Here is a 14,579-nt window from a genome sequence, read left to right as displayed (position 1 = left end):
CTTAGGCAGCTTTTCCTGATCAATAGATTAGTTTAGAGATACAGGGCGGAATCAGGCCCTACGGCCGTCCGCACTGACCAGCGATCCCCACACACTAACCCTATCCTACATACACCAAGGACAATTTACAATTATACCAAGGCTATTAACCTACAAACCTGTACGTCTTGGGAGTGTGGGAGGAAACTGAAGATCTCAGAGAAAACCCACGCGTTCACGGGAGAACTCCCTACAGACAGCACCCATAGTCGGGATCGAACCCAAGTCTCCGGCGCTGCAAGTGCTGCAAGGCAGAAACTCAACCGCGGGCCACCATGCCGCCACTGTAGTTAGATTTTGGCAGAAATCATGTTACAAGACTGACTTGGTGTGAATTTGCAAACTCCTACCATTTGGATAAATGAATTTTAGGTCAGTTCACTTCACCGCCAAGTTTATAGTTGATAGTATTCAGCAGAAAGTGAAATCAATCAGCAGAGTTTAGTCACACAATGGCTTCCTTAACTAAACCTAAAGGAAACAAGACAACTTCCTGATTTCACAAGGCAACTTCCATGATCCTTTCGGTACGTTCTGTCCCAAAGCTCCCTGCAACCTATGAAATAAATACCTTTAAAATGTGGTCGCAGCTATAACACCAGAAGCAAGCTGTCTTCTCATTGTACTCCCCTGAATGTCCTCTCAGATCCTCAATTAAATTGTTTTACTGGGTCAGACGTGGGCAAATATTACTGGACTACTAACGCTGGACTATCACACCAGAGACCAAAGATCAAATCCCACTGTGAAAACTACAAAGTTTAAATTCAAATTAAAAATGTAGAAAAAAGAAGACATCAGCACTGATAACCACAAAACCACCAGATCATCACATAAACCCACCTGATTCATGCATGTCTGCCATCTTTGCCTGGTTGGGCCATAACGTGACTCCATTCACCAATGCAGTTGACTCCGCAAGGGCCAACCACAACTACTGCACTGAAGCCCACAAAAGAAAAAAAGCTGCATGGCCAGGTGTGATCAGCCTAGGTATCCGATTTATAGTCAAGAAAGCTATTTGTTGAACAGTTGAACTTGCAAGCTCACCACACAAACATTTAGTGGGTTATCCTTGTCGGCAAGTAGGCAACGTTGTACGATCTCGTTCACAGAATCAGATCTTGTGATAGTCTCTTCCATCACAATTCCAAGGTCTGCATTAGTCCAGAACATAGTCACAGTGATATACAGGTGTGAATCGCAGACCCCATAATGGCCTCAATCTCATTACTATCTACGATCCTCTCTCAGCTAATGAATCGGTGCATTTTTCTTGTTGAATACTTGGCAAAGTTTCTTTTACAGATGCATTCCGTAGAAAGCATTTTATTGGGATGTCGCACAGCATGGTTCAGGAACAGCTCCATTCAAGACCGCAAGAAATTGCAGAGAATTGAGGACGCGGCCCAGACCATCACACAAACCAACCTCCCTTCCACTGACTCCATATACACTTCATGCTGCCTCGGCAAGGCTACCAGCATAATCAAGGATGAGTCTCACCCCGGTCAATAGACAATAGACAATAGACAATAGGTGCAGGAGTAGGCCATTCAGCCCTTCGAGCCAGCACCGCCATTCAATGCGATCATGGCTGATCACTCTCAATCAGTACCCCGTTCCTGCCTTCTCCCCATACCCCCTCACTCCGCTATCCTTAAGAGCTCTATCCAGCTCTCTCTTGCATGCATTCAGAGAATTGTCCTCCACTGCCTTCTGAGGCAGAGAATTCCACACCTTCACCACCCTCTGACTGAAAAAGTTCTTCCTCATCTCCGTTCTAAATGGCCTACCCCTTATTCTCAAACTGTGGCCCCTTGTTCTGGACTCCCCCAACATTGGGAACATGTTATCTGCCTCTAATGTGTCCAATCCCCTAATTATCTTATATGTTTCACTCCCTCCTCTCCCCTCAGGCAAGAGGTACAGAACTGTCAGAACGCATACCATCAGAGATAGTTTCTTCCCAGCTGTTATTAGCTCTACCATCAACTAGAGAGCAGTTCTGAACTACTATCGACCTCATTGAAGACCATCGGACTATTTTTAATTGGACTTTACTGGACTCTATCTTGCACTAAACATTATTCCCTTTATCATCTGCCTGTTCACTGATGGCTTGATTGTAATCATGTATAGTCTTTCCGGTGACTGGCTAGCACGCCACAGAAAGCATTTTATTGTACCTTGGCATACGTGACAATAAACGAAACTAAGTGGCGTGAGCACAGAATGTACTCTGGGAGAATGCCCTTCACAAATCATGTCTTGGTAATATCGCAACTGTTAGATCCTGAGGGACAAAGGTGGCAGAAGTGTGAACCAACACAAGGCATAAAACTATTTGACCTCATCTTCATCAATCTACTGGTCGCAGATATACCCTGTTGATGAGCATTGGTGCTGAGGAGATACAGACCACCTTGGCAAAATTGAGTTATGCGACATCACAATCATGCTAACTGAGACCGACTCCCAGTCAATTCCTTTCAAAAATTGTTTTAAATTGTCACTAACCGTCCATACTACAGGGAATATAAGCATTTCAAAAGAGAGTCTAACACTGATTTCCTCTGCGAAGAGAAGGCAAAAAAGCGTTACCTCTGTGGGAAAAATCTGTTTTTCAATCAATTGGACATTCTCCTTTGAAGCAGCCAGCTGGGTCTCTTTCTCAGTCAGCTGCTGCATGATTTCTTGGGCCTTTTCCTTGTTTTGCTTCAGGTACTTGAGCTCCACCTGGTACCCCCGGACATTCTGCGACTGCTTCTGGCGGACCTGACGAAGTGAATCTAGAGCCTTAATGTACCTGGAGCGAAACAGCAAATTTACATTCTTCATCACAACAATCGGGCTAACAGCATCACCTGCTGGTTCCACTCCATCAGCCTTCAGAACAGAAACCGCTGCAGAGCACAGCCAAAGTCCGTTCCAAAATTATCGGACTCCCTGTCAGTGCCCTCTCCACCCTATGCGACCAGCAGATGCTAAGGTCAGCTGGCAGAGTTTTACAGGACCCCTCACACGTCCTGTTCTCTGCGTTTGAGTGTCTCCCCTCAGGGCGCCGGCTTCACTGCCCAGGCTGTAGGACACTGAGGAGAAGGGCAACCTTTGTCCCCAAGGCTGTTCAGCTCCTCAACTCCCAACCACCCCTGTCCTGCTGCTCACCCTGATAATCCCCCACCCCCAATAGTTGTTGTACTACTGTACGTGCCTTTGGAAATTGCCCCACGGGGACAAACAAAGTGTTTTTGAACTTGAAGTTGAAGAAGTCAGAGTGTTGTGAATCTGTGGAATTCTCTGCCTCAGAAGGCAGTGGAGGCCAATTCTCTGAATACATTCAAGAGAGAGCTGGATAGAGCTCTTAAGGATAGCGGGGTCAGGGGGTATGGGGAGAAGGCAGGAACGGGGTACTGATTGTGAATGATCAGCCATGATCACATTGAATGGCGGTGCTGGCTCAAAGGGCCGAATGGCCTACTCCTGCACCTATTGTCCATTGTCTATAAGACTCACTCCCTTTCCGCTTCTGTGGGTTCTGAGGTGAATGACATGGGATTCAGACTCTGCCACACGCAGGGCAGGAGATGCTTGCTGGAATGGTTAGCTCAGGAGATGTGCACATCTACTGTCATTTGTATTGGGGTTTCTTGGGGTTCTCAATGTTTCGATGTTCTCTCAATATCTCAACTGTTCCTTCTCCACTTTGACTGGTCAGGGGTCTAGTATTCAACAGGGATGCTGCAATTTTTCCCCAAAGAGGTTTTTAGTACATCCATGAATCAGTCTCTATCTGTCTGGAGACCCTGTTGTATGAATGAGATAGTCTCCCCCAAGAAGCAAATTGAGTGTAATGGGACCAATGGAATGCAGTATAATTTCTAGTAAAAACAGTTTAAACAGAACATGAGGAAGGGAATTACAGCAGTCAGCTGGGTTCATGATTTTTCTTATGAGTTCCTGGATGTGTTTCATGTACTAATGGAGTCACTTCCAAATCCTTGCTGTTTCTGTAATTTTCATCGACACAAACAGGACATGTGGACAATGCAAGCCATTCTTCCAGGTGACCATTTGCTTCTTTTAAGATCAGCATTGATATTTTTTAGAAACAGTTTTCTTTGAAGTTTTTTTAGAAATACAGCTTTGAAACAGGCCCTTCGGCCCAAGTTTACACCGACCATCGATCACCCATTCACACTGGTTCTATGTTATCCCACCTTTGCACCCACTCCCTACACATTCGGGGCAAATTTACAGAAGCCAATTAACCTACAAACCTGCACACATCTTTGGGGTTTGGGAGGAAACCAGAGCACCTGGTTGCCCAAAGCATATCTACAGGAGACAGACAATTAAGTCATAAAGCTCATTGCTGCGATCGAAAAATCAGGTCATAATCACACCCCCTCAGGACCTCAATTTCCTCCTCTATCTGTCAGCCTCTAACTCCCATCCATTTCTCCTTTGCCCTGGTCCTGAGACCCAATCTCGTCTACAACCTACAGTCTACTTCTGACCCACAACACTCATCGATCTAGATCCCCTCAACCTACTAATTACCTATCACCTTCTGCAATAGCGAGTGCACAAATGTCAAGCCTTTTAGCAAGTTAATTTTAAAGACTTTGAGCATGGTGCAGGGCAGAATATTGAAGCAGGGTCCTGAGGGGGGGGGGGGGGGGGAAAGAAATGCATTGGTGGCCTGCTGTGTATTTCAATGCATTTCCAGGTGGTTTCTCTGCTCATGCCTTCGCCATTGGGAGGAAGAGCAGCCAGTTATAGTGGCAGTGGCTGAGACAGCTGACAGAAATTCATTCTCCCTTCAAAGCAGCGCCAAAACGGCCTTGTTCACATGCCCATCTATCTTGGCGCAGTTGAAGAAAGACCTTCCTCAGAGGCTCTCCGCACATAAGTGGTCTGAAGCTTATAAGAAAATAACTGCAGATGCTGGTACAAATCGATTTATTCACAAAATGCTGGAGTAACTCAGCAGGTCAGGCAGCATCTCGGGAGAGAAGGAATGGGTGACGTTTCGGGTCGAGACCCTTCTTCAGACTGATGTCAGGGGGGCGGGACAAAGGAAGGATATAGGTGGAGACAGGAAGATAGAGGGAGATCTGGGAAGGAGGAGGGGAAGGGAGGGACAGAGGAGCTATCTGAAGTTGGAGAAGTCGACGTTCATACCACCAGGCTGCAAACTGCCCAGGCGAAATATGAGGTGCTGCTCCTCCAATTTCCGGCGGGCCTCACTATGGCACTGGAGGAGGTCCATGACAGAAAGGTCAGACTGGGAATGGGAGGGGGAGTTAAAGTGCTCGGCCACCGGGAGATCAGTTTTGTTAATGCGGACCGAGCGCAGGTGTTCAGCGAAGCGATCGCCGAGCTTGCTCTTTACTCCCGCTGTGTATGGTCACCGCCTGCAGCTTCAGAGGTCGTACATATGATGGCGCATTGTTTCACAAGCATTCAATCCCATTTGTTGCTGGAATTTGGAATTCATTTGGGTGAACATGTTGAAGCAGCGCTAAGATGGACGCGCGTACGCACGCATGCACACACACCTCTGTTGATAATTCGAAGTGTTAATGACGGCTAACGGTGTAAACAGAGTAGGAAGTTAACCATAGTCAGATAGCAGGGTAAGATCCACACTGACCATTAGGCATCCATTTGGACTAATTTCATTATGTTCTCCTCGTATTCCCACCTCTCTGCCCTTCTTGCACTTATCTAAACACTAGGGGCAATTTATGGTGCCCAATTAACCCAACGACCTGCACATCTTTGAGACATGGGGGGAAACACGAGCACTGGAAGAAATTCAGGTAGTCACAAGGAGAAGTGCAAAGTCCATGCACAGAGCAGCCAAGATCCAGATTGATCCTGGGTCAGTGGAGATGTGAGACAGCAGCTCCGCGAACTCTTGTCATTGACCAGACTTCTCAAAACATTTCTGGCTGCCCTCCTTTTGTTACCTTAATATTATCAAAAAATCCATCACCAAATCCCATGTACCCATCCATGAATGATGCTCCTACTCACCTACATTGACCCCAAGTTATCAAACATTTTTAAGTCCCTCCATGGGCCTTATCCTTCATTAACCCTGATGTCAAATTATGATGTTTCATTGGGATGTTTTCCCATGCTGGAGATGTAAGTAATAAATGAAGTAAACCTTTGCACGCCACAATGCCTGTGTATTGGCCTGCATTCTCAACATTTCACAGCATTAATATATTTGGTATGACTCAGATTATGGAAATAAGTACTGCATTTTGAGAAATGGAAAGATATCTCACCTCGTAGCTGAGAAAATCTCGTCAAATTTCTGCTTCAGAGCTTTCCCTTCACTCAGAGGCCAGTTTGAATCCTCTTGATGACAGAATATGACGTTATTTAACACAGCTTTCGAGACACCCAGGGCACTGATCATCTCACGATCCATCTCCGCACATTTTGAACTCAAACTGACCTTCTCGCCATGTCTTGGAAAAAAACACGCAAATGTTTTTAATGACCTTTGTGAATTTCCTTCTTTTGCCGAGCAGAATTTTCTCTCAACCCCACTTCCCCAAAAAGAACAGAACTTAGTTCCATAAGAAAATAACTGCAGATGCTGGTACAAATCGATTTATTCACAAAATGCTGGAGTAACTCAGCAGGTCAGGCAGCATCTCGGGAGAGAAGGAGAAATCACAGAGGGGGAGCAGCGACTTAGTTCCACATTTCTTTCTCTGTCCCGCATTCAGGATCATTGAAGGGGATGGCTCGATGATAATCATGCATGGTCTTTCCGCTGACCGGTTCGCACACGACAAAAGCTTTTCACTGTATCTCTGTACATGTGAAAATACACTAAACTCAAAACACGATAGTTTCGCAGAATTATGGAAAAATATTGCCTCCGTATTATCACAAAGCTTCCTGAAAGAACTTGCACACATTTTCAATGCTTCAATATTTAACGCTCTTCAAGTGTACTGTGCAGACAATAAGAAGCTTTGGAGATTGCAAGATGAAAGAAATGCCTCATAAATACAAGTATCTCTTTTCTTCCAATGAGCCCGGTCCCTGGTTCGTAACCCCATCACATTCTTTCAGGTATCAAATAATTCACGAGCAACATCTCTCACACAGAATACTTTCCTTGCTGAGTTGGACTCACTTCATTCGTGTAATCACCCCTTCCAAAGTTTTGAATTCGGTCTTTTTTCCCTTCTGAGTGCAAAGCATCGACCTCTGCACAGCCACCATTCCACCGTTCACATCTCGAAACTGGAGACGGATTTGGGCACGCACATCAGTTTCATGGGCAACCTTCATCGAAAACAAACGTGCTTATTTCCTGACCTCGTTTATTGCAAATCTTAACAATGCAAGTTGGTGATTAATCTTACACTTGTTTAAAACACATGTTTTCATCTGTTTTAATCTCCCATTTGCATCATTGTAAAGAATAACACTGTTGGGCTGAAGGTTTCGAGCATTTCTCCCTGGCGATAGAAACATTGAATTCATAACAACCAGAACCTAACATAGAAAACACTGTAGAAACAAAGAACTGCGGATAACTGACCCGCTGAGTTATTCCAGCACTGTATGTCTATCTTCTGCAGAAAAATAACGTGGCTAACATGCAAAAATAAGCTGCCGTTATAAATCAGATATGGTTCTATTAGCCATACAATATTTCGATCTTCTATTAACCCAAAATCAACTATATAGAAAACAAAAGATCTGCATTCACATAGAAATTTCAAACTTAAATTTGTGCAGCAATTATACCAAAAACAGTAATATTACGATTTCATATAGTAGTTTAAGTGCAAAATTTGGCATTTTATTTAGGCCAGTTGTAACAGGCTGAAGATAAATGAATTAGGGGAACACGGTTGCACAGCTGATAGAGCCGAAGACCTGGGTTTGATCCTGATCTCGGTTGCTGTCTGTGTGGTGCTTGCATTTTCTCCGTGACCATGGGGTTTTTTTTTCCGGGTGCCCCGTTTTCCCTTCTTCAGACCCAGAAGGTCTCGACCCAAAACGTCACCTATTCCTTTTCTCCTGAGATGCTGCCTGACCCACTGAGCTATTCCAGCATTTTGTGCGTATCTTCAGGGTCAACCAGCATCTGTAGTTCTTTCCCCGAACATATCATGAAAACACGTTTCCGAAGGGACAACTTGGAAGAGGTATATCGTCTTCACAGAGCGAACCTCGCTATTAAGAATGAGCTGGAAAGCATCCTGGTCACTAGTCCAGAGCTGCCCTGGTGAAGCCGGGTAACGAGTTAGGAAGAGTAATGAGTAGAGATTTAGAGACGATGCAAGGAAAACATTTTTTCACACAGAGGATAGTTGGAATTTGAAACACCGCTTGGGAGAATGGTGGAGATAGTCACTCCTCACAATTAAGTTGAAACAAGGAACTGCAGATGCTAGTTTATTTTTTAAAAAGACACAAAGTACTGGAAAAACTCAGCGGGTCAAGTAGCATGTCAGGAGAATATGGATAGGTGACGTTCAGGGTCAGGACTATTCTTCAGACTGATGGTTCCAACGTCACCTATCCCTAACAATTATGTATTTCGACGAGCCCTTGAATTGCAAAGACACTGACCAAGTGTTGGTAGATGGGGTTAGAATAGATGGGTAAGGCAGACAGAATGTATGGTGTGGACTGAAGTACCCACTACGATGCTGTGCGACTCTCTAACATCAGTGCAACACCCCAAATAAAACCACTGGCTCTTCTTGTTTATACCATGATATGAGCAAGGGACTGCAAAGCTGTCCACATCACCCATGCCATGAAATACATCAATCATTGCAAGGTTCATCGCTGCCTAATCTCCATTATAATCTCATCGTTGATCAAAAGAATCAGCAATCAGAAACGAGGCTGGAAGTAGATCTTTATCATGTCTCGAGGACACCCGAAATGAAGCTCTTCTTAAGACAGTGCTTTGCAGACAACCAGTCAACGAAAGAGTCCACCCAGTGTATAAGACGGCTTTACGTCCACAATAACTGGACTTAAGACAGCTGTAACTGACACCTGTTAAGTAACTCTCGGCTTCCCTGTCAAAAACACCCAAGATTAGTTTGGGGGGAATTGTGGGGAGACCGAGGAGCTAATTAACTACAAACTCGAGGCACTGCTGGATTGGAAACTGCTTTTCATCAAGAGCAAAGAAACTACCTTACAGCCATCATAAGACTGACCTCCAAAGAAAACCTGTCACCCAAAGCAGAAATAAGGGAGAGTGCAGGAGGCTCAGCAATTGACAGCACAACACACGAACAAGCCCTTCGGCCTACAATATCTGTACCGAACATGATATCAAGGCAACTCTTATCTGTCTTCACTTAATCCATGTCCTTCCATATCCATGTGCCTACCTAAATGTTTCTACCGCACAGCCAACAATGGACCATTGTGGGCTTCACCTCTCCTTGATCATTGTTGCTTTTTGCATATCTTTCATTCATTAGTTCAATTTACCTTTTATATTTCGCATTTCCCTTTCCATATTACCTACCCCGCAGCCATGAATGGACCATTGTGGGCTCCACCTTTCCTTGATCATTGTTGCTTTTTGCATATCTTTCATTCATTAGTTCCATTTACATTTTATATCTCTCGTTTCCCTTTCCTGACTCTCAATTTGAAGAAAGGTCTCGACCCGAAACGTCACCTATTCCTTTTCCCCATGGATGCTGCCTGACCCGCTGAGTTACTCCAGCTTTTTGTGTCTATCTTCGGACTAATTATCCCATGGTGCCTGAAACATGGCAACTTTTGCGTATTGCCTCAGTTTTTAATCTACTATTTGTGCATACTTGTACTCAAGTATGATTATGCTTATATATTTGAACAATTTACTGAAGTGAATGCAAAAAAAGGAATTTCACCATACCTAGGCACATGTGACAATCAAGTACAATTGAACCATTCCCTTCCAAACACGAGAACATAAAGAATATTTCAATTCTGCACGCTAAGTTCTTATATGCATTATGGTCATCCCAAATATACCACAGCTACAGGTTCTCTCATACCTTTTTTACAAGTACCATTCCCCCCAAAAAATCAAGTAGGTTAGTTAAGCATTATTTTTCTTTCATAAACCCACGTTGACTTCAATACCATCAACATTTTGAACACTTGTTAAAATAAAAAATCGATTTTAGCATTTAGCTAACTATTCAACATTTGGTTTACCAGTCTGCAACAACCCATTTTTTAAAAATTCACTTCCACCTTTTTAAAATAATAGGGTTGCATTTACCAATCTGAAGGAACTCCTCTAGAGCCTGAACAAAGTTGGAAGATGTCCACCAATACATTCACTATTCTGGGGCCACTTTCTTTGATACTGGGATACTGATTATCAGGCACTGTTTTTAACCTCATCGATTTTCTTTACACCGTTTCTTTACTCATACTGATTTCCTTCAGTTCTTCTCCCAAGATAGCCTTAGATCCCGTACATGTCGGCAAGATTGCACCGTCCTCCTTCAAAAAGATTGATCCAAAGTGCATCTCATTGTCATGCCATTTCTTTGCTCCTAATTTCCCGTACTTTTGCCTGAAGGGAATGGACATTTGTTTCCACTAATCTTTCGTTCTTCACCTATATATGGGACTAGCTCCATTAACCAACTTGGATGAGTTGGGCCGAAGGACCTGTTTACATGCAGTATCATTCTATAATTCCATGAGAAAATCTTAAACGCAAGACATGCCAAGAAAGCATCTTGTAAGTACACAACAGCACACGTCAGCATAATACCATTTGAAATTGCCACTGGACAATTTGAAACAACTATTTTGGTCGCAAATACAATGTGCAATTTTATAAATTTGCCCTACCTTTGGGTCATGCACAAATGTTTGTCCTTTGGTTCCAGGAGGAAAGTCACCTGTACAAATGTACTTTAAGCATTCAATTATAGTCTGCAACGCAAAGATTGAATATACATAAAATAAAATTTCGTCTATTACATTAAATTCTATATCATTAAAATGGTTCAAAAACTCCAAGACCACTTAATAAATTTGTTGTTCCAATAGTAGGCTTATCCTCTTGAAGGTTAGATTGCATAGGATCCACAAAGAGCTAGCCAACTGGAAACAGGAAAGGTTTCATGGAAAGCAGCAGAAGGTGGTGGTGGAAAGTTGTTTCTCAGACTGGAGGCCTGTGACTGGTGGTGTGCCTCAGGGATTGGTGCTGGGCCCATTGCTGTTAGTGGTTTATATCAATGATTTGGATGCAAAATATATTACTAGGAAATTTGCAGATGACAGAAAAGTAGGTGGTATCGTAGACAGTGAAGGCAGTTATCAAACATCACAGCAAAATCTTGATCAGCTAGTCTGCCAGGGAATGGCTCATGAAGTTCAATGCAGATAAGTGTGAGATGTTGCATATTGGAAAATCAAACCAGGGCAGGACCTTCACAGTGAATGGCAGGGCTCTGGAAAGGTCAATGTAGGAAGAGCCTACTTGACCACCTTATCTACAAGTGACACCACTTTCAGAGAACTATGTATCTATACTAGATCCCTCTGCCCTACCATTCTGCCATTAACTTTCCCTGCAATCTACTTCCCCATATTCCCATCAGCTCTCCTCCTCCCATGAGATTTAACCCCCATGTACACACTAGGGGCAATTTACAGGGTCAATTATCCTATGAACCTTTGGAACCTGTACTATCCAGGTACCTGTCCAAATGATTCTTAAACGTTACGATAGTACGTGCCTCAACCTCCCTCTTCGGTTGGTTTAACCGGTCGCTTTCAGTTATTTTTGAGTGGTTTAAACTTTTCTTTACTTTATCTATAAACTAATCATTCTGAACATGATGAAATTCTAACAGTGTGTAAACACAACCGCATATAATGAAGCTTTTGACAGCACTGGGCATGTACTCGCTGGAGTTTAGAAGAAAGAGGGCCTAATTGAAACATACAGAGTAGTGAAAGGCTTGGATGTGTAGAGGATTTTTCCACTAGTGGGAGAGTCTAGGACTAGAGGTCAGAGCTTCAGAATTAAAGAACGTTCTTTTAGGAAGGAGATGAGGAGGAATTTCTTTAGTCAGAGGGTGGTGAATCTGTGGAATTCTTTACCACAGAAGGCAGTCGAGCCAAAGTCAGTGGATATATTTAAGGCAGAGATAGATTCTTGATTAGTACAGGTGCCAGAGGTTATGGGGAGAAGGCAGGAGAATGGGGTTAGAAGTGAGAGATAGATCAGCCATGATTGAATGGTGGAGTAGACTTGATGGGCCGAATGACCTCACTCTACTCCTATCACTTATGATCTTATGACCATAGTTTAGGTTCACATGAAGGCACACTGTAGGAACTCTTTCAGTCAACCGACTGCTAAGATTCCAAATACAGAACTCACCGTTTTACCTGCACCATTCGGTCCCACCAGAACGGTCAACGGAGTATTGAAAGTGATAATTTGTTTATTCTTGTCATCTATCCCAAAACTCCTCACACCCTGAATGCTCATCTTCTCAATTTTGGACATCTTAGCAGGTCTTCAATCTTTAATTGCTCCCAATCTAATAAACCTACAAGAAGAAATAATTTTCAGTTAACTATGTTTTGAACTCTCGATTCTCAGCCCACATTCATTTTTTTAACCATCAAAAGGTGTTATGTCAAAGTAAGCATTCTTCTGGCTTCTGAGGTGACAGGGCTGGTGGGATGGTAGAGTTCGTCCACTTCTTTCACAGTCCATACAGGGTCTCGTTGTGCTCCCTCTGCAAGGCCTCAAGTCCTCAATATCATCCTGAAACTTCCTTCTCCATAAGAATTACCTGGGATGCTGCAGTTATTCATGAAGGCTTTGAACACTTCATTGAATCTTTTCCTCTGGTACTCACTTTTCATGGCAGAGTTCACAATGAAGTATGTACTTCAGGAGTCTAGTGTCGGGTACATTAATGATGAGATATGCCCCATGTAGCTGATTCAGTACAACTGGGCCAGATTGGCCCGGGAGAGTACAATGGCAATGGAGGGACAATGCTGGTCCTGCCAATAAACTTGGTGAATTTTGCAAAGAACACATTCTCCAGTGCTCTAAGACGGCACTGCCTGAATGCCAATACTGAAGCCACGGTAAAGTCTATTACCCCCTTATTGCTAATTGTAATGACAGAAGGATTAAGAGGTTGTAGGAAGGAACTGCAGATGCTGGTTTACACCGACGATAGACACAAAATGCTGGAGTAACTCAGTGGGACAGGCAGCTTATCTTGGGACAAGGAATGGGTGACCAAAACGGTACACGATAGCACGACAATTTTAGGCCCACCTTACTCACCGTCGTCCCTTTGGTGCTAATGGAAGAAGTTTCATTGAAATCAGTGTTATATTTTCAAAGTTATTCACATTTTAAAGTTTAAATCTATTTCCTAGAGAGGGAGGGGGAAGGATAAGTGGGGTTGATGGGGATGGAGTGGGGAGTAGGGGGAGGGGGTGGGGGGGAAGGAAGGAGGGAGGGGGGATGGGGAGGGAGAGGGGAGGGTAAGAGGAGAGGGTGCTGCACCAATGCAGGAGAGGTTTCGGCCCAACGGGTCCACTTGGTCTAGTTTGGTATTAAAGCCTCTATTTCCAATTAATTTTTTTCAAGAATTTATTACAAATCTTTACGGTTCATTTGTATGACAGAAAATGCTACAGTGTAAAAATGAACTATGTGTGCGCATGAATTGCTTTTGGATTAATATTTTAACAGGAATACTGGGAACAGCGGCCTTTTTATGCCTTCTTTCTTTTTGCTTATTTTCAGTGTTTCTGACGATTCCTAGTTGCTAGTTTCTCAAATGCAATGATTCATTTATAGTCATACAGCACGGCAACAGGCCATTTGGCCCATTGTGCCCATGCCGACCAGAGGGCTGTTTTCCAGCACTTGCCTTTAGTCTTTAATGCAAAGGCGATTCAAAAGATCATGTGGACACCTCATAACTGAGATGTCCCATTGAAAGCAATGCCCTGTGGATCTCCACTGCACTCTCTCCAGCACTACCACATCTTTTCTGTAGCGTGGTGTCCAAGAAATGCACGCAGACTCTAGCTGAGGTCTGACCAATGCTTTGCAAAGTTGGAGTAGAATTTTGTTGTTCTCATATTCACAGCCCTAACTAATGTAGGTCAGTATTCCACATGCCCTCTTAACCACATTATATACCCACACTAACCACTTCAAAGATATTTGAACTTGTGTGGGCAGGTTGGAACGAACAACCTGCTTTCCATGCTGTTTGACTCTATGACTTGTGCACCAGGGCCCTTCTAATGTTCCCTAGGACCCTGCCATTCATGGTATATGTTCCGGCCTCATTAGTACTCCCAAAATGTGTCACCTCACATTTATCAGGATTAAACACCATCTGCCATTTCTCAATTTCACCAGCATGTAGATACAACTCCGTGGCCTCGGACTAGCCTCGCACTCTTCACAGCTTCACCAATCTTAGTGTCATCTGTGATCATGCCATCTACATCCA

The 14,579-nt window shown here is 43.7% G+C and overlaps 1 protein-coding gene across 1 annotated transcript in view; it reads right to left on the bottom strand.

Annotated features, from left to right (window-relative positions):
• Nucleotides 1-14,579, bottom strand: part of rad50 (RAD50 homolog, double strand break repair protein) — a 113,333-nt gene that overhangs the window by 93,918 nt on the left and 4,836 nt on the right. The window contains exons 2-6 of the mRNA XM_078411191.1: nucleotides 12,461-12,632; nucleotides 10,918-11,001; nucleotides 7,211-7,362; nucleotides 6,345-6,530; nucleotides 2,644-2,848 (exon numbers count right to left, since the gene is read on the bottom strand). Of these exons, the coding sequence (XP_078267317.1) occupies nucleotides 2,644-2,848; nucleotides 6,345-6,530; nucleotides 7,211-7,362; nucleotides 10,918-11,001; nucleotides 12,461-12,589 (756 nt within the window). The 5' untranslated portion in view covers nucleotides 12,590-12,632. The remainder of the gene's footprint in view (nucleotides 1-2,643; nucleotides 2,849-6,344; nucleotides 6,531-7,210; nucleotides 7,363-10,917; nucleotides 11,002-12,460; nucleotides 12,633-14,579) is intronic.

The sequence above is a fragment of the Rhinoraja longicauda genome, chromosome 14, assembly GCF_053455715.1.
Source record: "Rhinoraja longicauda isolate Sanriku21f chromosome 14, sRhiLon1.1, whole genome shotgun sequence".
In the NCBI taxonomy this organism is placed as follows: Eukaryota; Metazoa; Chordata; class Chondrichthyes; order Rajiformes; family Arhynchobatidae; genus Rhinoraja; species Rhinoraja longicauda.
Note: the sequence above shows the minus strand (reverse complement) of the source record. Positions and strands in the feature narration are given on the sequence as shown.